This window comes from Alexandromys fortis, unplaced genomic scaffold (genome assembly GCF_014885135.2).
Source record: "Alexandromys fortis isolate MF-2015 unplaced genomic scaffold, M_Fortis_MF-2015_v1.1 scaffold_4, whole genome shotgun sequence".
NCBI classification, from domain to species: Eukaryota; Metazoa; Chordata; class Mammalia; order Rodentia; family Cricetidae; genus Alexandromys; species Alexandromys fortis.
Genome location: NW_026067944.1, coordinates 20732694 through 20757344, shown reverse-complemented (window position 1 = coordinate 20757344; position 24651 = coordinate 20732694). Strand labels below are relative to the sequence as shown.

General features: G+C 40.8%; 1 protein-coding gene across 3 annotated transcripts; it reads left to right on the top strand.

Moving 5' to 3' along the window:
* Positions 1–1740: 1740 nt before the first annotated feature.
* On the top strand, positions 1741–23908 carry Riox2 (ribosomal oxygenase 2). 3 transcript variants are annotated; one of them, XM_050148709.1, is made up of 10 exons: positions 1741–1837; positions 6898–7360; positions 9478–9597; positions 10932–11060; positions 14084–14187; positions 18911–19013; positions 19784–19955; positions 21721–21809; positions 23246–23335; positions 23692–23908. In XM_050148709.1, the coding sequence occupies exons 2-10, from the start codon at positions 6926–6928 to the stop codon at positions 23848–23850; spliced, it is 1401 nt and encodes a 466-aa protein (XP_050004666.1). In that variant the 5' UTR covers positions 1741–1837; positions 6898–6925; the 3' UTR covers positions 23851–23908. The 3 variants fall into 3 exon arrangements, with proteins under 3 accessions (XP_050004666.1, XP_050004667.1, XP_050004665.1); XM_050148710.1 differs by lacking the exons at positions 1741–1837; positions 23692–23908 and adding exons at positions 2029–2189; positions 23423–23685; XM_050148708.1 differs by lacking the exon at positions 1741–1837 and adding an exon at positions 2030–2189.
* Positions 23909–24651: the final 743 nt, after the last annotated feature.

Sequence of the window (24651 nt, the reverse complement as noted above, 5' to 3'; positions counted from 1 at the left end):
CTTCTCAGGTGCCTAGCCCCTTGAAGTTTTGAGACTCTTGGGCTTACTTACCCTTGTGTCACTAGGGTCTCACAGCAGTTTTTTTTTTTTTTTTGAGAAAATGAAGGCACCGCCATAGCTGCAGAAATTGAAGCCTAAAGAAAGTGAGGAGAGGCAGTTCTGTGTCTGAATATCTATGTCTACCCCAGATGTAGAAGATGAAATCAAGTCACCAATGCAAGTAGCCCTGCCTTTGGGATGAGGTCAGATCTTGTGGGTGGAGCTCCCACAAATAGTTGACTCATGCACATATATATGTATATATACATACACCAATAAATATGCTAAAAAAGCAAAGTAATTGAAAAAGCCATGTATTCCCTTCCCTGCCTGGTAGTCACTTCTAAAAGGAAAGTGGGAACCTTGCCCAAGACTCAACTTACATATAAGTGTATATGTATTCATGCACATATATGCAGATACACATATATATTTGAATGTGTATATACTTATATATGTTTGTGTATGTATATATGTGTGTGTATCCCAAAGAGCTGTCTTGCCTTTCCAGCCTGTGAGGATGCTCACCAAAGGGCTCATTTATCAAATTTGGTTAGGTGAACCCATTCCAGACACACTGAAATGCAGAATGTGTTGATATCTGAACTCCCTGGCTTTGAAACAAGTAGGTTTCTGTTGTTTATAAGATAGTCAGTCATTAACAATTTGGTAAACCTTCCCCGCTTCAACAAAAGACAACCAGTGGGCCTCTGATTCATGTTCCAGTTCTGTAGGACAACAGTTGTATTCTTTAAAGCTACTTGAACTCACTCTTTCTCAGTTTCCTTGTATTAAAAAACTTGACAGTCAGAAAAAAAAAACACCTCTTATGAAACCTTCCCCTCAAGGTTCAATGATCCATGAAAAGGAGGAGGCAGAAGCTTTAAGAGCCAGAGGTGGATGATTCCAAGGAAACAGCATCTTTCAGATACTATAGGGTTGATGCTCTTATGAACTCGTGGAGACTGACAGCTTATAGAAGACCCACACAAGTGCAAAGTCCCTCTCCTGACTAAGAAGCTATTTGCAATTGATACATACTGGGAGAGGGAAAAATCAGTTTTCTCTACAGGGCATATTCGCCATGCTCTAGGGAAGGCCTCATACTCAGGAATGGCTGGATAGCAAAAAGAAAAAAAAATATGCTTTTTGTGGGTGCTTTTTAATCTATCTATCTATCCACCTATCTATATCAAAAAGAGAAAGAACATGAATTGGGTAAGTAGGGAGGTGGGAAGAATCTGGCAGGAGTTGGGAGAGGGGAATGAATGTGCTCAAAAAACATTGCATGAAAAAAGTCAATAAAATTCTTTTTAAAAATTGGAATGAAATACAAGACGTTTAAATAATATGGTTGGTACCAAAATTGTTTAGGGTAGTAATAATTGTATAAATATTAAAGCCATCGGTAATGAAAAACAGTTTGGATCTTTTTTGGACCAAGCGAGGACAGCATGTTTCTGTGCATGTAAAGAAAACTGTCCAAATTTTTAGATTTCCCCCTAAGTTCAGATTCGGGAGTACCAACCATAAAAAGGACGTTCACATCCACTGATTTTTAAGTTCATAGATGCCACCTTTCAGGCCTAAGGTGGTGCACCAGGCAGAGGAAGCTCAGTAGGCATAGGCAGGGGCGGGGCTGTGTGTGCTTCGGTTCGGAGCCCCAGGGCCAGGGGGCGGGGCCACTATTCGGGGGCGGGGCCCAGAGCGGGAGCACGCCTTGGACGTGCCCACGCCGCCCCGCCCTTCCATGCCGTGGTCCTGACAGCGCGCAGCGACGCGCAACAGGCCGTGCGCGGTGAGTGAGGTGGTCCCGGTGGGCCCGTGCCCGGGTGTCTGGGGTCGGGCTGAGGGGTGCAGCTCCGGAGGGCCCGGCCCGGCCGGCGGGCTGGGGACAGGACGGCGTGGACCGCGGGTCTAGTGGCGGGGTCCGCGGTCCCCGGCGTGCTAGAGCCAGGCTGCGCGCGCAGACCGGGTGGCGGGGAGGGGCGTGCGCCACGTGCTGGCCCGGCGGCCCCGACCGGAGCTGCTTCAGGCGGAGGCGGGGCGCGGGGCTGGTCGCTCGGTCCTGACTTGGAGTGCGGCGTCGGTTGCACCTTCTCTCTTTTCGTGGGGAAGACTTGACTGCCGGACCCCTGGTTGTCCAACAGGTGACTAGAAACAGGTTTCAGGAAGTGTGGGTGCTCGTCCCACCGCTCAGTACCTGCGCTTCCGGTCCCGGGAGACGTGCTTTACCGGCTCACTTTATAACCAGGATGCCTGTAACTTTGGGCTGCATTTTTTTGTGACCTCTTTGCTCCCTCTACCCCCTAGTACATCAGTACGACATGATTCGTATTCTGTTTGCACAAAGCCCCAAAGCAGTCAGTCAGACATCTCTGAATTAATGAAACTTTCTGCGTGCGGAAAAGTTACTTCAGGTTTCCAGCTGATCTTGTTACAACGACATATAATTTAAAGTTCAACATTTTCTTTATTTTCTGTATGTGTGGATGCACACATGTTATGATGTGCCAGTGAAGGCCGGAGGACACTTTGAGGGAGTCTTTCCTTGCACTATGTGGGGGTCAGGTGGTCAGCCATCTGTCAGGCCCGCAGAATGCAGTTGTCAGGTGTGTTTAATGGAGCCGAGATCAACCCAGTGTTCTTTAGATTGCTGGGCCTTGCATTAATTAAGAACGCCTGTGAATATAGGTTTCTGCCTCCAGCTTTAAAAGTGGTAATCCAAGAGGTTTGATGTCCATCTAGAAATTTGCGAGTTAGAAGCTTTGCTGTTAAAATACTGCTCAGGTGGAGAGAGAACCCCGAACTCCCCCCCCCCCAGCTGTTAGTAAGTACTGGTGTCTGTGGTGACTCCCCCAGAATAGTCTTTTCGTGCAAGCCCCCTGTCTCTCCCAACTGTTGTTTTGTGGCTTGGTTTTGTTTTGTTTGGTAAGGCTTTTGAAATTTTGGTATACTCTTGTGACCGGCAGCGCTGTTAGTTGTCCCTTAAGAAGCCCTTGTGACTTCTTGTCATTGTATTTTACCATGAGAAAAATTAGGGCGCCCTAAAATGTAAAGACAGAATTTGTCAACTGTAGTATGGGTGCCGACATTTATATTTTGTAGAGTTTATTAGTGGTATGGCTGTTACCAGTTTGTAAACTGGGACTCTTTCAAGTTTTTTACCTTTACCTGCCTGAAATCAACTCACTGAAAATAATTCCTCTGTAGAGCTTGTTTCCCCCTTCCCGCTTAGCTTTATAGAAAGAAATATTCTTATCTTTGTGGTCTACAGGGCTTACAGGCAGGCACCACACCTTTCTAGACTAAGCAGTCGCTTCTTAATTACTGTATTTCTTGGAAATTTGTTCCACCTTATGCCTTTTACTGCATCTGAAATGGTTGTGGAATGGTTGTAAAATGGTTGGGATATTTGGAGAAGGCTTAATGGGGTAGCTATGTACCTACTATGTGCTGCCCACCAAAACTTGTAAAAAAAAAAGTTGTGTATGGTAAAGCATATATTTACCCAGTAACATACGGGTTAGTTTCTAATTGACTGGGGTTCAGATCATTTCAGTGTGAATAAAGGGGGGAAATAGATGGTTGTAATAGTAGGCAAGGTTAGTTCTATATCTTGGGGTTGACTTTTGTTGGTTATTGTAGGTGGGAAAAATCCTTAAGTGGTCTTATTGTTAATTATTTTGTGCACTTTAACCATACCTTTTGGTGACTGTGCTAGTTCATTCAGAGGCTATTCTTAAGGCAGCAATCCTTTCACTTGCATCCTCTCATCTTCATATATCAAATTTGTGACGGTAAGAGAGTTGTGCCTTAAATATACGTTTACTTTGGAAGTTACCAATCCTGGCTAGTCTTATGTCAACTTGACACAAGCAAGAGTTATCTGAAAGTGGAGAACCTCAACTAAGAAAATGCCTCCCTAAGATCCAGTGGTAAGGCATTTTCTTAATTAGTGATCGATGGGGGAGAGCTCTGCCCATTGTGGGTATGGCCCTCCCTGGGCTAGTGGTCCTGGGTTCCACTAAGAAAGGCTGAACAAGACATGGGGAGCAAGCTAGTAAGCAGCACCCCTCCATAGCCATGATTTCTTCATTAGCCCCTGCCGTCAGCTTCCTGACCTCACTTTCAATGGTGAGAGCCAAATACACCTTTTCCTCCCCAGATAACGTGGGTTACTGTGTTTCATCACAGCAGCACCCTAAGATAGGACCTTTAGTGCTCTAAGAGGATAGTCTTAACAGCTTTGAAAGTTCGGTAATATGAGAGGCTCAGCAATTTGCTACGTGAAATGTGCATGGGATGAATTCCTGAAGTGACCAGGTGCGAGGTTCCAGGGTCTTCTAATGAAGCCGCTCTCAGGTGTTCCAGAACCTGGTTGTATCAGCAGGTAGAAACAGTTGCCCACCAGGTTGCTTAGCATTTACCAAAAGCTCAAACCTTCAGAGAAGAAAGGGTGTCAGCTGTGTTGGTTGCATATTTAGGTATTTTATCTAATGGTAGTAAAAAAAAACTTCCCAGAAATATCCAGTTCCCAGTATCAGCCACAAGCTGGCTTTTCAAACAGGAGTGATAGCCTTCTTCCTTTACTGTCTACACAAAGAGTTCTTTACGGAGTCCTTCTTCATATTTATATTTCTATATCTCTTCAGAGTTCCAGCTATGGTAGGCGTTTTTTTTTTTTTCCTTCCACTAAAAAAAAAATCACCAAAGCTTCAATTACTTGGGTTAAGATTGAAGCAGTTTGGTTTGAATTAAAATGAATATTGGAAGTATTTTCTGAAAGTTTATCTCATTGAGCTCATATCCTAACATTACGTTTACAGATTGTCCTTAGCTCCTACTCTGCTTTGGTAGGATAAGTTTGGTACAGGTTACCACCGTGCTCTTCTGCTTCTTGAAAGAACTGAGCTTCTTGGTGATAGAAAATTTAGTTGCTAAAATAAAAATCATACTGTTAGAGTTTCAGACTTGTTCAGTTTCCACTTTTTAATTTGTCTACTTTACATGTGGATTGCATTTTTAAAGCTCTTCTAAAAATTAATTGCTGCAGATCATTCTAGAGCTTCCAAGACCGGAATACTCATTCACTCTGCAGAGTTGCTAAATGCTCCAGAGATGAGAGGGAAAGACAGCTTCTTGCATCCTGGTAACTCAACACAATAGGAAGTGATAGCATTTTAGGTTACAAGCCTTGAGGAACACTTGGTATTTTATAAGCACTATGATTTTCAGCCTTCTTTGGGAATAGACAGTTTGTTAGGAATCAGAGAAACGGAACCTCTTCTCAGGATCAGAAAGACAAAAAAGAAAAGCTGTACAAGGTGAACATTCCTAATCCAGATCTGATATGCCCCAAACTTCTGATGCTGTAAGTGAAAACAATTTCCTGACCTCAAGTTGGAGGTACATGAAGAAGGCATAGAATTACCCCCAGGCTGTGCATATAAACTGTATATGAAGGATAAATGCATTTGGCTATGGTTTTGATTTTAAATTGGCCTCCTTCCCCCAGCCTTTGTGCTCAAAGCTAGGTTGCTAGCCTCTGTCTTGGCACTTCTGAGTAGACTCTTCAGGGCTTGGTAGAAAGAAGTTAGTTCATGAAGGGTGCCCTTGATATTGGTACCCTAGCCTATTTCCATTTGCTTTACCCCACTACCATGAGGTAACACATCCTCTTGGCTGTGATGTTGAGACTCTCCACAAGCCCCAGACAACAAAGCCATCCAGTGGATGAAAGCCCCTGAAACTTAACCAGAATCAGTCCTTCCTCCTTTAGTTGGTTATCTCAAATACACAAGTTCAGGCTTAGACTACATGTCTCGTTATATAGTTGCAGGCACCCCAAAATCAAACATGCTTTTGCAAATGATATTTGCAAATTTTATATTCTGTGAATATTTGTATAGTTTGAATTATTGGTTCTTATACCTACATGAAAGGGACCTATATAAGTAATAAGAGTTCTTGGGAATGCTTGGGAGTGTTTATCTTCCTGCTACCCAGATGTGTGCCACAGACCAGCGGTGTTGTCACCATGGGTATCTGGTCCATTTGACGCTTCATGTCTTTGTTGACGTTAAATTGGAGAAGTGCTGTTAGAGATTAATGGTGGTGGTGATTGATGTCTTGTTTCAGTTAAAAAATTTAATCTTTGAAGACCTGTCATGTACCTGTTTTTAACCTTCATTTTTAAAACTTTTAAATTTTCTAATGTGCAAAGGGAAAGTGCCCTGTTAGTGATATTTCTCAAGAATAATCTTACTTGAAAGTGGAGTTTGCAGTGTTCAGAGTCTCATTCTAGGCACCAGGTGACGTCACTGCCAAGGGCACATTGGCTTCTACTTGGGAAGGTTTAATATGGTATTATGTTGAGCAGCACCTGGCAGCAGACAGCTGTTCCTGATTCTCTTTCAAATGTTTGTAATAGAGAGGGCATCTAATTAAATTCAGGACATGGTGCTGATTACAGCCAAATTCAAGATTTTTGGTTTCACTGTTTCCGTGGCCATAGGCTAAACCTTTGAGTAAGAACTGCTGAGAGAGTTGAATGGTTTAATTTGGGATAATTAAGTCTCTTAATTAATAATGATTTCCAGGACTTAGTGCTTGTATACTTAGAAAATTGTGTTTTCCTTAAATGAGTGTATAAATTGAGTGGTGTTTAAGGCTAAATCATCTTGGAAGAAGTGATATTGGCTTAAGGCAGTCTCATCTTGAAGGAAGTAGTACTGACTAATGACTTCTCAAAGAGGCAAAGTGGTTGCAGTCACATGGTTGTGTGTGTGTGTGTGTGTGTGTGTGTGTGTTTATACACTCCTGTATTCCTAACCATGTCTTTTGTTCTTTTGGCAGGTTTGCATTTCCTCCCTCTTTGTGAACAATGTCAGAGAAAACACAGCCTACAGTGAATGGGCCAGAAGAAGATGGGCCTGTTCCCTGTAAGCAGGCGAAGGTAGATGAGTCTGACAAGCTGTCCACATTAAATTTCGACAGCCCCACTGCTCTTTTTGAAAGTTTAATCTCACCCATCAAGGTAGAGACTTTTTTCAAGGAATTCTGGGAACAAAAGCCCCTTCTCATCCAGAGGGATAACCCTTCACTGGCCACCTATTACCAGTCTCTGTTCAGATTCTCAGATCTGAAAAGGCTCTGCCTTCAAGGGTTGTATTATGGAAAAGATGTGAATGTCTGCCGGTGCATCAATGGGAAGAAGAAGGTTTTAAATAAGAATGGCAAAGTACACTTCCTTCAGCTGAGAAAAGATTTTGATCAGAAGAGGGCAACAATTCAGTTTCATCAACCACAGAGATTTAAGGTAATGGATTTCCCCATAGCAAAGTTGTCATACATATGAAAACGGTAGCCTTTGGCCACACATCAGCTTAAAACTGAATGTATGATTTGAAGATGAAAATCATTTTGAGAACGCATAACATCTATTTGGTCTTTAAATACATTTGAACTTAGGAGGTCATCTACCTTTTTGATGAAATTGTGTATATAATGTGCTCACTTAAACATGCATGTGTGATGTGTGGAGGGAGGACAGGAAAATGTTGGGTATCTTCCTAGATTGCTTCCACCGTATATATTTGAGATCAGGGTTTCCCACTGATTCTGGAGCTAACCATTTGTTTAGGTTAGATAGTGAGCTTGGGGACTCAACTGTCTCTGCCCTCTATCTCCAGTATTAATATTACAAAAGTTCTTTGCTACATCAGCTTTTTCGTGCATACTAAGTAGCTGCACTCTTGTTCTTCTGCTTGTAAAACAGATGTTCTCACTCACTGAGCCATCTAACCAGTCTCTGGCTAGATATTTTGAATCTCCAGCAATGATAGGTAGATATTTTAAGTATCATAGAGCTGCAAAAACCAGACTCCAAAGTTTATAGCTTTATTAAAGTAACATTGCACCTCTAGAATATGTTTAATGCACTGATTAATTTTTGCATATTGTAGGAGGGATCTCTGTGTTCTGCCCCATTGCTGTATTTTAATGCACATGGGAGCATCGAGGTGAAAACCGAGGTTATTTCCCTTTATTGCCTACATCTTTCCAAGTGGAGGCTTCAGAGTTGAGTGCTGTGACAGGATGATTTACCAGATGGGTAGCCAAGAAAGGCATGTTAATATATTAACAACAGAACTTGTGACATTGAGCTTCTGGGTGGTCATTGTGAGGATAGCATCCTTAAGTAAATAAAGTATAGTCACTGAGCTTGTAACTGCAACCCTGACAGACATGGTTTGATTCTACATCTTTTAATAATAGGCACAGTTTGAAGATACAAAAATCAGACAGCCAAGATAAGTGGGAAAGCAGCAGAACTGGTAGCATCTTGGGTAGCTCTCAATAAAAGAGATACAGTCATCAAATACGTACCAGTGCTTTTTTCCGCCACTTAGTGGTAACTGATGTTTATGGAGCCACAAATTTACTGTACTTTCCTAAAAGATCTTTTGGGACACTAGAGAGCAAGAGCCGAGGCCTGGCTTCTTAGTGGTGCCAGATACCAAGTAATTAGAGAGCCAGGTCCTGTTGCCTCTATCCAAAATAAATTAGGCTCTCAGGGAGCTCTGTTAACTCTTCAGAGCTATTTGGAGGCCATTAAATTATTTTTTTGTGTGTGCTAAGGAACCTTTCAGATTTGTAAATAAGGAAATCTGGTGGTCTTCATCTCTAAAAGCTTTTTTCATGCTGACCTAGTTCTTCCCCACCTGCTATTAACACTAGATTCGTTTCAGTTAAGTGATAAAACTCCAGCTATATTCACTGGTATACGCGACAAACCAAATGTTTATAATATAGCATCTATGTGTCAGTCACTGTTCGTTCATATGTATGAAGCTTAGTCTCTTTAATATGTGTTTAGAGTAAGTGACTTGCCTTTTCCAAATTGTCTCGAAGGTGTAGATTCTGGAGCTGGGCTGCCCAGATTGGTATCTTGGCTGAGGTTAATAGTTGTGTGTTTTTTTGCTTTGCTTTCCTTATTTGTAAACTGGTGTTAATGATTTCCTACTCTGTGAGACAGAATTGTTAAAAAAGGTATTAAATTAGCAGGGGTTAAGAACTTAGGAGTAGGATATACTGTTATCTACAAGGCCCACTTGTGGACTTCTTACCTGTATTAGGTAACTCAGATCTCTCAATTCTGGCTTATATGGCGCCTCACTCTTCCTTACAGCTGATGAGTGACTCTTGAGGAAGTTCAGTCAGCTTGTTCTCATTCCTGTCTGTACCCCTTCCCAGATTGTCATTTCTGCTCCCCTTGCTTTAACTATTTTTCAGGAGTTCCCAAATGTAAATTCTTGTACTTATTTCCTGTTAGAGCCTCAGACTGGCTTCAAAGCATCACCATAGGAAATCATAACGAGAACATTTGCTTTTTTGTTTTCTGTTCACACTCCTTTTCTTTTTTCTTTGTCAAAGAATGAGTTTTGGAGGATCCAGGAAAAGCTGGAAAGTTACTTTGGCTCCTTGGTCGGCTCGAATGTATACATGACTCCAGCAGGATCTCAAGGCCTCCCTCCCCATTATGATGATGTCGAGGTAAGAGAGGAGTCATAGTGCCCAGGCTGGAAAGCAGGAGATGCTGAGAGCCAGACCTGGTCGGTTGTCAGGGTTGATGTTATTACTCTGGAGGGCTGGTTCTCTGACCTCTTTGGAGATCCTGACCTCATCTCCAAGTTGGGATGTTGAGCTAAAGTGTATTCCCCAGACTGGTTTCCTGCTCATCCTCAAGGCAGGGGCCTGGCTGCAGCTTTGCTGATAAAAAGACTAATAACCACAGTCTTTAGAAACAGGATTTTTTTTGGCAATTCTCTATAGAAACAAACAAAAAATGACTTTTACAAAAAATTACAAAGTAAGGTAAGATCACAGTCCTTACATTTGCTTTTACTTTGTCCTTTTTCAGTGACTGCCAACAATATGTGTATTTTTTCCACTTGTAAAAATCTTGGTGCAGTTTGAATGAAGGTCCTGGTTCTACTTAAGCCTTGGCACGTTGACAAGTGTTGATTTCATTCTTATGTGACTTCCAAAAAAGTTAACTCATTGATTTGGTTATTTTGTAGTTTTATTTCTGTACTTATACAAGGTGTGAACACAGATATTAACAAAAAAAAATCCCTTTATTCCTCTGAGAGCTATTTGCTATAAACATATTGTCCAAAGTGTTTTTTTTTTAATGTTCTTAGGAGAATATTAAGATAGTTTTAGCCAAATGAAGAATAAAAAATTACAGTGTTTTTATATCTGCCGAGGCTCTGTAATTTTTAAGCTTTGGGTTCTTATATCAGATTTTTCTTTTTTTTAATTAATTAATTTATTTATTTATTAAAGATTTCTGCCTCCTCCCCGCCACCGCCTCCCATTTCCCTCCCCCTCCCCGATCAAGTCCCCCTCCCTCATCAGCCCAAAGAGCAATCAGGGTTCCCTGACCTGTGGGAAGTCCAAGGACCACCCACCTCCATCCAGGTCTAGTAAGGTGAGCATCCAAACTGCCTAGGCTCCCACAAAGCCAGTACGTGCAGTAGGATCAAAAACCCATTGCCATTGTTCTTCAGTTCTCAGTAGTCCTCATTGTCCTCTTTGTTCAGCAAGTCCGGTTTTATCCCTTGCTTTTTCAGACATAGGCCAGCTGGCCTTGGTGAGTTCCTGATAGAACATCCCCATTGAAAGCCAGAAGGTCCTAGATATCAGATTTTTCTATCAGAGGTTATGACTTTCCTCTGTGCAGCCCCACGGTTCCTGATTACTTGAGGTGGCATCATAGGTTTGTGTAAGGGGTGGGCATTGCTGATGTTTGAAAGTTCTAGAAGCTCCTTGCCTACAGGTTGTCAGGAAGCTTTCTCATGCTCTCGATGTATGGCTTTCTGTAGGTTTTTATCCTGCAGCTGGAGGGAGAGAAACACTGGCGTCTCTATTCCCCAACAGTGCCCCTGGCACGTGAGTACAGTGTGGAGCCTGAGACCCGGATTGGCACACCAACGCACGACTTCATATTGAAGGTATGGGTGGGGCATATGCACATCTCTTGAGCTGGTTATTCCTCTTACTATCACAAGTTCAGGCAGTTTCCAAGTAGTGAAAAGATCCCTGTGGGAATGTATCCTGAGGATTCCAGGGATGGGTAGCTCTCACTGTCACCCATCAGAACAGGGTCTTCTGTAAGGTCTAAGAAAAGTGAACTAAGGTAGTCTTCTATTCATCTTCCAGAACTGTCCTGTCTCATGTATGATTGAGCTCAGCAGAAATAAATTGAATTCATTGAATTACCAACTTCTCTAAAATAAATGTGGAAGATTTGACCTTGGCTTGTTTCTCCACATTTAACTCAGTGTTAGCATATAAGCAGAACACAGCCAAGGTGCCCTTCCTTTTCTTGGCAGAAATTCCAGTACCACCTGTTTTCTTCCTGATAGTGTAGCCCTTCCCCTCCCAGCATAGGGTTGCTAGTGAGTAGTAGCTAGGAAAGTGCTCATGACTTCCTTCTCCAGGAGCCAAGTAGCTTGACCATGTATTGCTTCCTCGGTATCTTGCTCAGTTAGTTTGGACGAGAACATGGCCAGGCTCAGGCAGGAGAGGATCCTGAGAAAAGAATGTAGAGATACAGAAATACTTCATAAATACACTTCATTTCATACCCTTTACTAGGAAATATTTTCATTAATAGCAATATAGAATGATTGACTTAGACCACTGCAGAGATTCTTTGTGTGTAGATAGTGTTCCCATATTTCTTGCATCTTCAGGGTATAACTAGTGCCTAATTCTTATCTGTACCTACATCTCTTTACTGATTTTAAGATTTGCCTGCCAAAAGCTAGGAGGAAACAGTATCCTCGTTTTGTTTGGGTGCTTATATTATTGGAAATATGAATAAATAATGATGTTTTTATGTGCACTTTGACCAAAATGCTGGCTTGCTAGATAGTTTACTAGAGCACAATCATACTCATTCAAAATGCATTGTCCTGCCCACATTCTACTCTGTTGTGGGGCCTGTTAACCAAAGATTGCACAATAAGCCTCTTCGGATGGACTCTGTATTAGTTTCTTTTGTAATGCGGGATAAAACACAATGACTAAGGTAACTTATAAAACAAATAAAACAAATCACCTAATTGGACTTATGATTTCAGAGGGTTAGAGTCCATAATGGAGGAGTGAAGTAATGATGGCAGGAATGGCTGAGGGCTCACATCTCATACTGCAAACAGGCAGGGAGACTTTTGAAGCCTCAAGCCTGCCTCCAGTGGCACACCTCCAGCAGGACCATGCCTTTTAATCCTTCCCAAGCAACCACCAACTGGGAACCAAGTATTTAAACATGAACCTGTGAGGACCATTCTTTTTCAAACCACCACACTGTGATATAGAAGTCGGGAGCTGTAATGAAAATTCCAAAGCCCTTATCCACCTTCCCACTATTCTAGTTAGCCTGTTTGGGTCTATGTGTGGGTCTCAGGATGCAGAAGCCCTTCTACTCTAAGCTTGGGGATGTGGCATAGATAGATATGAATTAAGCTGATGTCACTGCAGTTCCTTTTAGCAAAAAATTATTTATCTAAATCGGGAGATCATAATATTTACCTTGCAGGCTGTGGGGATTGAAATGTATCATTTTGGTACTTCCTTTACAATAAAATTCCTTGGGTGAGATGTTGGTATGTTTTAAGTCTCCTTATTATAGTGATTGCTGTATCAACATAGATTTAATTTAGTATAGTCCCTAAGGTCAGAAGTCTTAAGATGGCCTCACTGGTGCTAGCAGAACTTCATTCCTTCTGGGAAGAATTTGCATCCTTCTCTTTCCCAAAAGGACTGAGGGCAGCATTCAGATTCTTGTGGAATGAATGAAATATATATGTGAAGGCCTCAGGGTAGTACAGAATTGATAAACAGTGTGTGTAATTAAAAAAAAATGTTTATTTACTTGAAGTACTGCCATTTTGACATCATTTAGAGTAAACCAGCAGCCATGCAAGCTCTTACACACACAGAGATACATACACACACATATGTGCACATTTCATAATATGTACATAACACGCACAAGGATACACACACATATATGTACATTTCATACATGTACATGTTATACTTCATGCATACACATATGCGTACTTTATACACACATACACAGACGTGTATCTTCTCTTGTTTTGAATAACATCTTTTAAATTCCCTTTAAGCTGATATGTTTGAGCACTGTTTCCTAGGCTCCTGAGTTTTCAACAGATCTTGACTGCTTTCTTTACTTTGAAAGAGGAGTTGAGCAGCTCATGATTCCTTTTCTTCTTAGTTACTAGACAAATGTATTCTGGATGAGATTAAGGCAAAATTATCTCAGGGCAGAAGAACAGAGTATTTCTGTCATTGGTTTAGAAGAGAGAAAAGGATAGATTTGAAATAGCTTACCTCTCCCCTCTCCGTGAAAACTACTGATTTTTAATTTCATCCAGATTTGAGGGTTAGATAGAGATAGGATAGATTCTTAAATCTAGATCATCTATCTGTCCATATATTGATCTATGTTCTATTCTTCTTTCTTTTCTGGGGTAAGCTCTGAGAAGTCCATGGTAGGTACGATAAAGATATTGTCAGGAAGATCTAAGGAAAATTCTCAAGAGATGAAGACTGGCAATGACTGTAATAAAACCATACCCCCACTGCTACCCCAGTGCTTGGAAATAGCATTTCCTTAATGCTCTGAATAATGCAGTAGGCTGTGGGGCTGTTGTCCCATTTTTGTGATAGAGAAACTAAGCGAGTTGCACTGGTTCTATGACTGAAAGAGGAGTAGCCGCCCCAGAAACAGGGTGTTAACCTCCTTTGCATCTCAATCCTATACAGCTGGTGTTTCCTTGAAAATAAACTCAGTGATGGGCTCATAGATACCTTATGAACCCAGTACAGAGACTGTTCCTGGAACAGTGGTTTCTAGAATATAGAACTTAAAACATGTTTATCATCTTAAAGCAAAAAAGACTGATGTGTATTTAACTCTGATTTTTTTCCCCCCCTAAAGCCTGGTGATTTGTTGTACTTTCCCAGAGGGACCATTCATCAGGCAGAAACTCCATCAGGCCTGACGCACTCTACTCATGTGACCATTAGCACCTACCAGAACAAGTAAGGCCTTTGCTTACTACTAACCTCGTATCTTAGGACAGTTCTGAGTTATCTATCGCTCACCACAGCCACATTCGGGATAGACCTGAGGCAGTCGTCTACTTCCCTTTTGCTCTGTGCTGCCTCTTCTGCTGACATCCATATTTCTTTGACGCATTTTCTTATGTGATTGGCCTGCTAGATATCCTACTCTAAACCTCATATATCTCACTCTATGTAAGAGATACTGGGAAGTGTCGAAATAGAGGACAGAAGGTACCGTAGGGAGGCAAGGGAAAGAAAAACAGGAAACCTGTAGCCATGGGTATAATCACAGAAGGTTATAAGGGACCCCTGGAGCTTAGAAGAATATGTTTAGCTTAACTTGGCTCTCACTCATGGGAAGACTTGACATTCATCTGAGTGAGTCTCAATAGATGACTCAATAGATGGCATGGGTCAGAAGGTCATGGAGGTAGGAGAAGGCATTCCACGATCAAAGACCATCAGGTTGCTCCTACTGAAGAGCAGTAACTTGTAAAACAAGTTAGTAAGTATAACTCTGCTTCCTCATGACTGCTCCCCGAAACTCACCCATGTTCAGATTTACTAGGGGAATTCGCTGCATCCTGGCTTGCCTGAGGTTAGTGCCACTTGCACACAATTGGAAGGCCTAAATTGTGGTATCAGGTTTCCATTTTTTGAAAATACCTGACTAGGTAAAGAAGAGAAAATCTCAGATGCCAGTCAAGATGAGGAGGGGGGATAGAAAGATGGCCCAGTGGATAAGAGTGCATACTATGCAAGCTTGAGGACCTCAGTTTGGATGTCAGCATCCATGTAAAAGTAAAGGAGTTTGGAATAGTGTGCATATACCTATAAACCTAGTGCTATGGACAGCATGAGGGGATCACTGGGACTTGGCTACCAGCATGGCTCCAGATTCTGCTAAGAGACCCTCTCTCAAAGGAATGTGGCAGAGAGTGGTAGAACAGGACACCTGATATCCTTCTCCGGTCTCAGCATGCATGCACACACACTGACAAATATACTCACATTTTCACACACATGGAAAAAGAAGAGTAGGGACAGTGGAGGGAGGGAGAAGAGTGTGAGCTTGGCAATCACATAGCTGGCCCTATAAATGTCTATCTTCTGGTTCCCCATCATTATAGTTATACAGTTAATCCCTCACTTCTTAATTTTGCTTGGTCAGCATTGGTGGCTTTGTGGTAGAATTCTGGCCTTCTTACTCCTGCTTTCCTTTAATTTCTCTTGTCATTATCATATTTTTTTTAATTTTCTTTTCCTTGTTTTTAAAGATTATTTTGTTTTCTTTATATTGATGTTTGGCTGAATGTGTGTTTGTACATATGTACTGCATATATGTCTAGTGCCCTTTTAGGCCACAGAAAGGTGTTTGGTGCCTTGGAATTAGAGTTAACAGATAGCCGTGAGCCACCGTATGTTTGTGCTGGGAATCAAAGCTAAGTTCTTTTAACCACTCCAAGCCTTCTTTAGTGTGTGAGAGCAAGAACTTGGGGGAGGGGGAGCATGCTAGAGCTAGCTAGCTGTGTTCTCCTCCCACTGTGGGTTCCAGGGGTCACAATCTGACATTCCTGGCAAGTGCCATTACTCACTGATCCATCTTGCTAGCCCTGTTGTTGTTTCACTCTTTCTTTTCCTTTGCACCTTGTATACATAATATTATCAATTCCGCCCATCTTTTGTTACCTTAAACCAATCATCTGGGGCTAGGCAAGAGTTTTCCAAGTTATAGGTTGCTGGTCTGGGCTGTGAGTGGGCACTGTAACTGATGTACCTAGCCTAGACCTGATTTGGATAGGAAAAAAAGGGAGTTAGAATGCAAAAATGTAATCTGAGAGGTGTTCTGTGCTCTGAACCTGGGCTCCTACTGTGGTAAGGAAATGTACAGCTTCCTCAAAGAGGCATCACTGAAATAACAGGGGTCTGCTGTGTGGGCTTCTGCAGACTGAATTAGATAATACAAAGCAACTACCTCAGGAGGTGTTGTTATTCCTAGTTTTTAGAAACTCCCAAGATCAATATTCTTACTCTGAGAAGAACACTGTTTGTCTGCCATCAAATTCCTATATGAGCCGTTGGCATATGCTTTCCACCCAAAACCCTGCAAAGGGAGCATGTGTTTTCCTCGTTCCAGATCTGCTCTGTCCTCCACATTCAGCAAGGGTTATGGAGACTGAGGCATTAAGTCTTACATTAGTGTGACCGTCACCTACTGGAGGCTCTGGGGAAAGTATGTCTCAAGGCTTCTGTGCCCTCCTCTGCCACTCTCCTAGGATGGGAAGCAGGAGAGTACCAGTTTTCCTCAGAAGCAGAAGCTGTATGTGATTTTCATCTTGTATATAGCCCTCAATTTGAAATCTGCTGGTGACACTGGAGAAATTTAAACAAGCTAAGAAGTGTTAAAGCAACCCCACAGAGTGGTTTTTTTTTTTTTTTTTTTTTTTTTACTTAAACTGGAAAATGGTTGGGAAAGAGACAATTCTAACTGCCACAGAGGCAGAAATGAGACAATTCTAACTACCTCAGAGGAGGCAAAGTAAATTGAACACTGATATTTATCTCTAGGTATTATTTTTATTTTTGGCCACTGGCTTGCTCTCTCCTCCAGTAAAACCATTATTAGAAATCAATTTTGTTTTAAACTGTTGATGTTGGTGGATATTATACTGGGGATCAGCTTTCCTCTTTTTAAGTAAAATGTGGCGTATCACTGTTCAAGTATGTTTCAAGTAGGGGCTGCTTGTTCATCCCGGCCGCCTGGCTAGCTTAGCCCAGAAATAACCACACAGAAACTGTATTAATTAAATCACTCCTTTGCCCATTAGTTCTAGTTTTTTATTGGCTAATTCTTACATCTTAATTTAACCTATTTTTATTAATCTGTGTATAGCCATGTGGCAGTGGCTTACCGGGTAAAATTCCCAGCGTTTGTCTCTGATGGATCCATGGTATATTTCCGACTCTGCCTGTCTTTCTCCTAGCATTCAGTTCTGTCTTCCCTGCCTACCTAAATTCTACCGTATTAACAGGCCCAAAGCAGTTTCTTTATTAACCAGTGAAAGCAACACAAAGACAGAAGGACCTCCACACCATTTCCTCTTTTCTGTTTGAACAAAAAGGAAGGCTTCAACATAGTAAAATTACATATAACAAAACAGTTATCAAGCAAGAATTGTAGTTACAGTATTTAGATCTACTTTATCTTTTATCATAGCTAAGGAAAACTATATAAATTTTTCAATTCCATCGAAGACTTTAGAAGGATATAATATTACCTATGTAAACTGGAAGTACATTATAAGCAACTTCCAAAACTACAATTGACAGAGACCTCTCACTGCCTGGACAGTTACCGAAAGTTCTTCTGTACTGTTGGGGCATCCATCTTCAGCCTGCAGGCCCATATTATCCAGCAGACTTTTTTATGAAGTAGGAAATTTTAAAGACAGTTTAGTCATTTTNATCCAGCAGACTTTTCCATGAAGCAGGAAATTTCAAAGACAGTTCTGCCTATATTGGCAATTTGTCAGTCACTTTTTCTAGTGTCCTGCAGAATGTCTGGCACACTCTTTTATGAAGTAGGAACCCAAAGGATAGTCTCACCTTCTTTAGGCAACTTCAGCAGTTATTTCTCTCTGGGCCCTGCATTTTCAGTTCATCAAGCAGTCCAGGAAAGAGTAGTTTTTTTTTTTTTTTTTTTTTTTTTTGCTCAAATGGCTAACCAAATCCATAAGGAGCCTCTTTAATGCCTATCTTTCTCTTGAAGTAGATTGGTGCTGCCAGGAGCAGATGTGTCTCATTGTTATGAAAAGTCCTAAAATTTTAAAACATTTAAATGCCATATTCTGAAGGTCTCTGAAAGATTTGAATACCTAACTAACTGAAATATATCTATACATCTAGAAAATCTAACATGATTACAAGCTTGACTATTAAAGATGATTATCTATTAACCTATATTTTTAAATTATACATTACATTTTTTAAATGAACTACACAATCACAATACCTTAATCAAGAGCAGAAATACATATAACAAAATTGACCTTAAATTTGTATCAATAAACCAAGATTCATACCACTGCAAATTATTCATGTTTATATCATATCCCCCTTTAAATGTAAACAAACAATTATACATAGTATTTAGGCGGAGTCAGAGGGAAGCCATGGATCTGCAACCGGAGGTAGATGTGCTGAAACTTTTCTGGTAGACCACGACCTCGTGGTGATATACAGATTGAAAGAAATGTGTTAAATAAGATGTAGGAGTTAACCAATAAGAAGCTAGAGTTAATGGGCCAAGCAGTGTTTTAATTAATATAGTTTCTCTGTGGTTATTTTGGGACTAAGCTAGCTGGGTGGTCAGGACGAACAAGCGGATTTTGGGACTAAGCTAGCTGGGTGGTCAGGACGAACAAGCGGGCCCTCCTTGCAACACAAGTAGAGATTTGTCTGTTACCTAGGACTTTTATTGACTGTAAGAATTTTCTATAAAGCTGCCCCCATAGAGGCTTGTGTTTAGTTTGATGCTTTGAAGTTCTGTTTTTTGTAGTAGTATCTCTTTAATTTTCTGAGTCCTTGGAAATGAGCAAGCAGGACCCCAGTTGGCAGCATTGCTAGTTATGGGTATTTACTTATATTGTTTGCTCATTACCTACTTTGGTTATTTTCATTTTCTTGTTTCATCTTCTAGTTCATGGGGAGATTTCCTTTTGGATTCCATTTCTGCGCTTGTATTTGACATTGCAAAGGAAGATGTGGCATTAAGGACTGGAATACCCCAGAGGATGCTCATGGTAAGAACAAGCAGATAGAAATGGAGGTGGCAAGCCAGGGGGACCAGATAAGCCAAAGCCCTGCCTCCTAAGGACCCAAGATGAAATGAGCTAGCCTTCTGTGCTGAGCTGCAGGATTTATTCAGCAAATGGAGTGTGGGCTTCATGTTGGGCCATTCTGTAACCATCTGTGATTGTTGTTTTGGTGGTTTTGTTGGTATTTTTATTTTTCAAAGCAGTAGTAAGACTGAGAATATTGGCTGAATAAATAGTTGAAGTAAACATGGCCCCAGATCTGTACAGATCACACATCAGGTTTCTAGTTTGAGAAGAGGCACATGCAGACCTGGGCCTTGGTGTATGTTTCTCCATTTGGAATAGGAGTACACTTTGGCTAGCTTTTAGACAGTAAGTTGATCGAGGCTGAGTAGAACAAAGGTTGCTTTCATTACCTAAGGTCATCAGTGACTTCCTTTCCAAAGACAGAGCCTGGACCGTACTGTATTTCGAAGGAGCCCCCTTTCTAAGCAAAATTCTGAAAATTGTTCTAATTATTGTTTCTATTTACATTTTAACAAGTGAAAGCCAATGTAAGATGAGCAAGGAAGTAATAGGCTTCCCTTTCTTAAGGTCCAGGCTGTCCCTCCTCACCGTGGGATGGCATGCTTTTTTATATCAGTGAGTGTTAGGTTATATAGTGTTGGGATTGAGGCTCAGCCTACTGCAGTGAAAACTGACACCGGCAGCTACCTCCACTAGCATCCAGTCAGCCTTCACATCTTTACTTTCAGCAAGTGGAAACCCCGACTGCTGCAAAGAGAAAGGTGAGTGGCTTTCTCAGGACTCTTGCAGACCAGCTGGAGGACAGAAAAGGACTGCTGCCATCAGACATGAAGAAGGATTTTGTCATGTGCAGACTTCCTCCTTACTTCTTGGAAAATGGAACAGATTTGTTGGAACCAGGTAGAGCTTGATGTTTCTTTTTGGGTGCTGGGGGTATTGGGGCATGCTTGATGCCTTACTGGGTGGTCTCTATCTTGATGGAACATAGGAAACATTTTAGGCTTCATGTGGACAGCAGAATCTCCTTAGTGTATATGATTTGACAGACAATGCTGCTCTCATTATAACAACTTGCCAACAGTGTTCTAGGAAATAACTAATTTTGATTGAGGAATATATTTCTCAGTAATTTATTCATATTGAGAACTGTTGGAGAACTTTGAATATTGACATTTTACTAGAATTAAGGCAAGCCTGTTAAAATGCTGTCATCACCAGGTAAATAAAAAAATGGTCAAAGATAGCATGGATCTCTCAAATTGTAGGTGGCTAATGTGTGATAGTTCTGGTCTTCAGCGGATATAATGCACTGCCAGATAGGTGATGTCAGTGTCCTTTAGCAAAAGCTATCAAGAATACGTTCCCAAATTCAAAGTTGTATAATTTGATATGTTGCAGTGAGAAAGCTGCACACATTGAGAACTATGGAGTATCTCCGAAAAAGACATTAGAAAGAATTTACAGTGTGTGGGCTTAACCTAGGGCATTTCAGTTTCGAGAGGACTCATGGAAGCAAAGCATTGGTATGAATTGGTGCTGTCTGGAAGTAGGTGAGTCTCTTCTAGATATTACCTAGTGTGTGGAAACAATGGTTGAGGCTTAAGTTACCTCCGATAAGCCGCACCTTCACTGAGGAAGCAGGGTAGAGGAGGGTTGGGTCACTAATAATTTGAGCAGTGTTTTCATTTTTGCTTGAGTTCAGATGCAGTTAGGCATGGTGGTACTTTTACATTTTGACCTGTCAGTCACTGTGATTTTGGCTGACAATGATGTTCTGTTAAGCAGTGTTCAAGAGAATGCTGAGACCTAGTGCTGACTGGGGCCAACCCTTTGTCTCAGGCCAGCAAGAATCTTTTTCCTATCTTACCTATCAGGAGGTGACAACCACTAAAGAACATAAGGCCCTATTTACAATGATTCTATATACATCTTTATTATACAGTATTTGAAGGAAGCTTAGCATTTAGTTTTGATTGCATCTATTAACAATGGCATATTTTACCAATAATTTATCCTTAGGAGAACATAACTTGCTAAGTAAATCTCTATATATGGTTCAGAATGCTTATTTCCCAAGTTTCCCAAGTTTAGCTACTATACAATAAAGTTATGATTCTTTAATGCTTTCCAGACCAAATGACCCTATAAGGCCAGCTTGTTTTTTATGGTTCTTTTAATTTTAATTTACTTTAGAAAGACTGGATAGTCTTAAAGGACACAATGCTTGACTTACTGGACTAGATCATGTGCCATTGTCATACAGCTCATTCCTTCCACAGTGTAGAGAGGTGAGCATTTGCACAGAAAATAACACAGTTCTTTCCATCCGTTATGCTTTGGTGGGCTTATTTATACTTATTAAATGTTCTTTTTGTGTGTGGAGTTGGGAATTGAATACAGGGCACAAATACAGAGGTTCATGCTAGATAAGCACCCTCTCATAGAGCCCCACACCTGGCCCTCTAATTCACTATTAACTTGTGCTATTATTTACATAATGATATGTCTGTATCACTGTAAGAATGAGATCCATGGGGGTGCAAGCTGCACTTTTAATTATCACCATGCACGTCGGAGTGAGTACTTGGGAGAATGAGCTAAAAGATGTGTTACAAGCAAGTTTGAATCTCTTGGTTCCTTTTTGATGGATGGTTTTCTGTTCTAGCTGAAAAGTTCCCAACGCTGGACAGCACAATAAGACTGCAGTTTAGAGACCACGTTGTCCTCACAGTAGGGCCAGATGAGAATCAATCTGTAAGTATCCAGAAGGAAGTGATGTCCTCTGTTTATACTACTACCATGAATCTCAAGTTACTCCAGCCGGATAATGACTGTTTCATAGTTCCTCTTCTAAACTGTCCTTTCTATAGGGAGTTTAGGGCTTAACCTAGTCCCCAGATCCTCTTCTTTCTCTGCTTTCTAATCTACTGCAGGCTACACTGCTCTTGCATGAAGAACTTGATTTGAATTTCCTGTGTCAGTTCCTCTCATTTTCTATACTGTAGAGATCTGGCTTAAATTTTATAGTGTAGATCATAGAGAACAAAATCTATAGCCTATAATTTGGCCTTTTTAGTCAGTGGTTCTCCAAACTGGCTAATAGGAATGCTTTCTAAAATTGTAAATTTCATTTCTATAGCTAAAGTGATGGATCAGTAGTTAAAGCAGTTGCTACTCTTAAAGTTAACCCAGCTTCTATTCCAGTATCCACATGGCAGCTTATAACTGTCCAACTCCAGTTCCAGGGCACTCAATGTCTTCTTGTCCTCCATAATTTCTAGGTATGTAGGTGGTATGCAGACATACATACGTACATACAAGCACGTACATACAAGCACAATACCTATAGACATAAAATTTTTTTAAGAAAAAAAAATTCTCGAGTTTCACCTGGTTTGAAATGTATTCTTTCCATTTATTAAGCCCCAAAGAATACTAAGTCTGTGAGAACTATTCTATACTTAGGGATTTACCTGTTAACTTCTAACATTGAGGGGGTTGCAAAAAGTCAGGTTGCAGCCATCGGGAAAAAGCCTAGAGAAGGATGATATAAATAAAACCACTGAAGTATACACTCAAATACCTTGTTTTCAAAAAAGCCCAATGATTCTAAGTGTGAGACATTGTATGTTGGCCCAGGCCTTTATTAACTAAGCAATGACAAGAAATGATGAAGGTTGTGGAAGAAAATAGGTTGCCCCATTTAGGATGGGGACGGAAGGGAGTAGAGATCATTTTGACACTATTGAAATTTAAATGGAAGTTTACTAAAACAACATGGCTCATATATCTCAACAATTGGCCACTTCATAACTTCTGATAAATTGACACATAAATCAAGTTCTTTAACATGCTGGTTTCTCTAAAACAGTGACTTCAAGTATCAACAGCTGTGTTTGTAACTTTGTGCCCACAGGATTCTGAACAGAATTGAGTAAATTTTGGTGGAGGACCAAGGCCCAAGGCTTCAAGATTTTCCTGGGAGTAGGCATGATGCTGTATGCCTTCGTGTCAGGCAGTTCTCTGAATTTCAGGCTACATAGCTACTTCTAAGCCAGCCAGAGCTACACAGGGAGGATTTCCCTAGCTCCCCTCAAAAGATTTTTCTTGGTGGTGAATTATTTTTAAACCCTCCTAGTACTGAACCCCTCAATCTTTTTCTTGTTGATAACTTGACATTTTCTTTAAAGGATGAAGCTCCACAAATGATGGCTTACATCTATCATTCTCTGAAGAATCTGAGACAGGCACACATGATGGGAAAAGATGAGGAAACACAGGTGTGTCCAGCTAAAAACATGTCTTTCCTATTGTTTGGGTTATGGCTGGGATAATTTCTTGTGATTGAAGGTCATGTGCATTTATAGGTGCAGTGTGAACCACCATTGTACTTGATTGATAGGACACTTGCACAGGGATGGATGATTACGGCAGCAGCTAAGTGTGATGAATGCCAAGCATTCTGCAACAACTTTACTGTTGATTGAAGTACATTGTTACTTCTATGAATTATCTAATTACCGTTGAAGTAAATAATTTTTTCTAAAACAAATTTCATATGAGAGAATTATATAAGCTTATGCAAAAATCTAGAATTTTCTTTTCCTTTGGTACTAAACAATCTATCCCTCTAAAGCTTTATGGACTTCGCTTTCCTTTATCACATATGGATGCTCTGAAGCAAATCTGGAGTGGTTCAGCAGTGCCTGTCAAGTACCTGAAACTTCACACAGATGAAGAAAAGAGCAACCTGGCAATATCTCTCTGGACGGAGTGTTTAATACAAGTATTCTAGAGCCTGTATACAGAGAACTGTTATTTCCTATGCACAGTAAAGGCAGAGTTTAATTCTAGGTGAGTCCTGGTGTTAACACCCTGGGTGGAGGCATGGTTACACCTTAAAGCAGGGAGAAGCTGGCACATTTCCACACGAACTCACGGACACAAGAGGAAAGCAGGTCAGGACTTGTGACAAGTTTATTTAATCCAGTGTTGTAGAAAAGGCACAACTCCAGGACATGTGTCATAGAGAATTATGTCATTAACCTGGCTTTGTTTTGGTTCTTTGGAAGAAAAATAACTCCTTGAAAGAGCCGCAGTGGCTCCAAAAATACTTTAACAATCAAAACTTAGAAAGTTATTGTTTTTACAATGAAAATATACATATATTTGAGTTTACATGACCTCTTTCCCCATTAAAGTAAATGTTTCATGAAATACTGCCACACCTGTGAGGGGCTTCCAGACAATGCTTAGAAGATGACAGAAAAGCCAGAGACTAAAAAAACCCCAAAGACCAGTATATATACATGAAAAGACCAAGTGTATAAAAAAAAATACTCAAAGTTAGAGAGGTCTTTGAGTCTAAAGTGCATAGAGGTTGGTATTTTTTTAAAGTATTTACGTAAAAATAGAGTATTGTTTTGTTTTCTTTCTGATAAAAGTTGAGGCTGAAAGCAGTTGCTGTCTCAATTAGTTTTGTCCATCTCAGGAAAGGGCAGGCTGTTGACCTATAATTGTCTGTCACTGAGTAGAGAAAGTTAGGTGGCAGAGACAAAATAGAAGCCCTGTTTTCCTTCACTTGAGGAAGATAGTG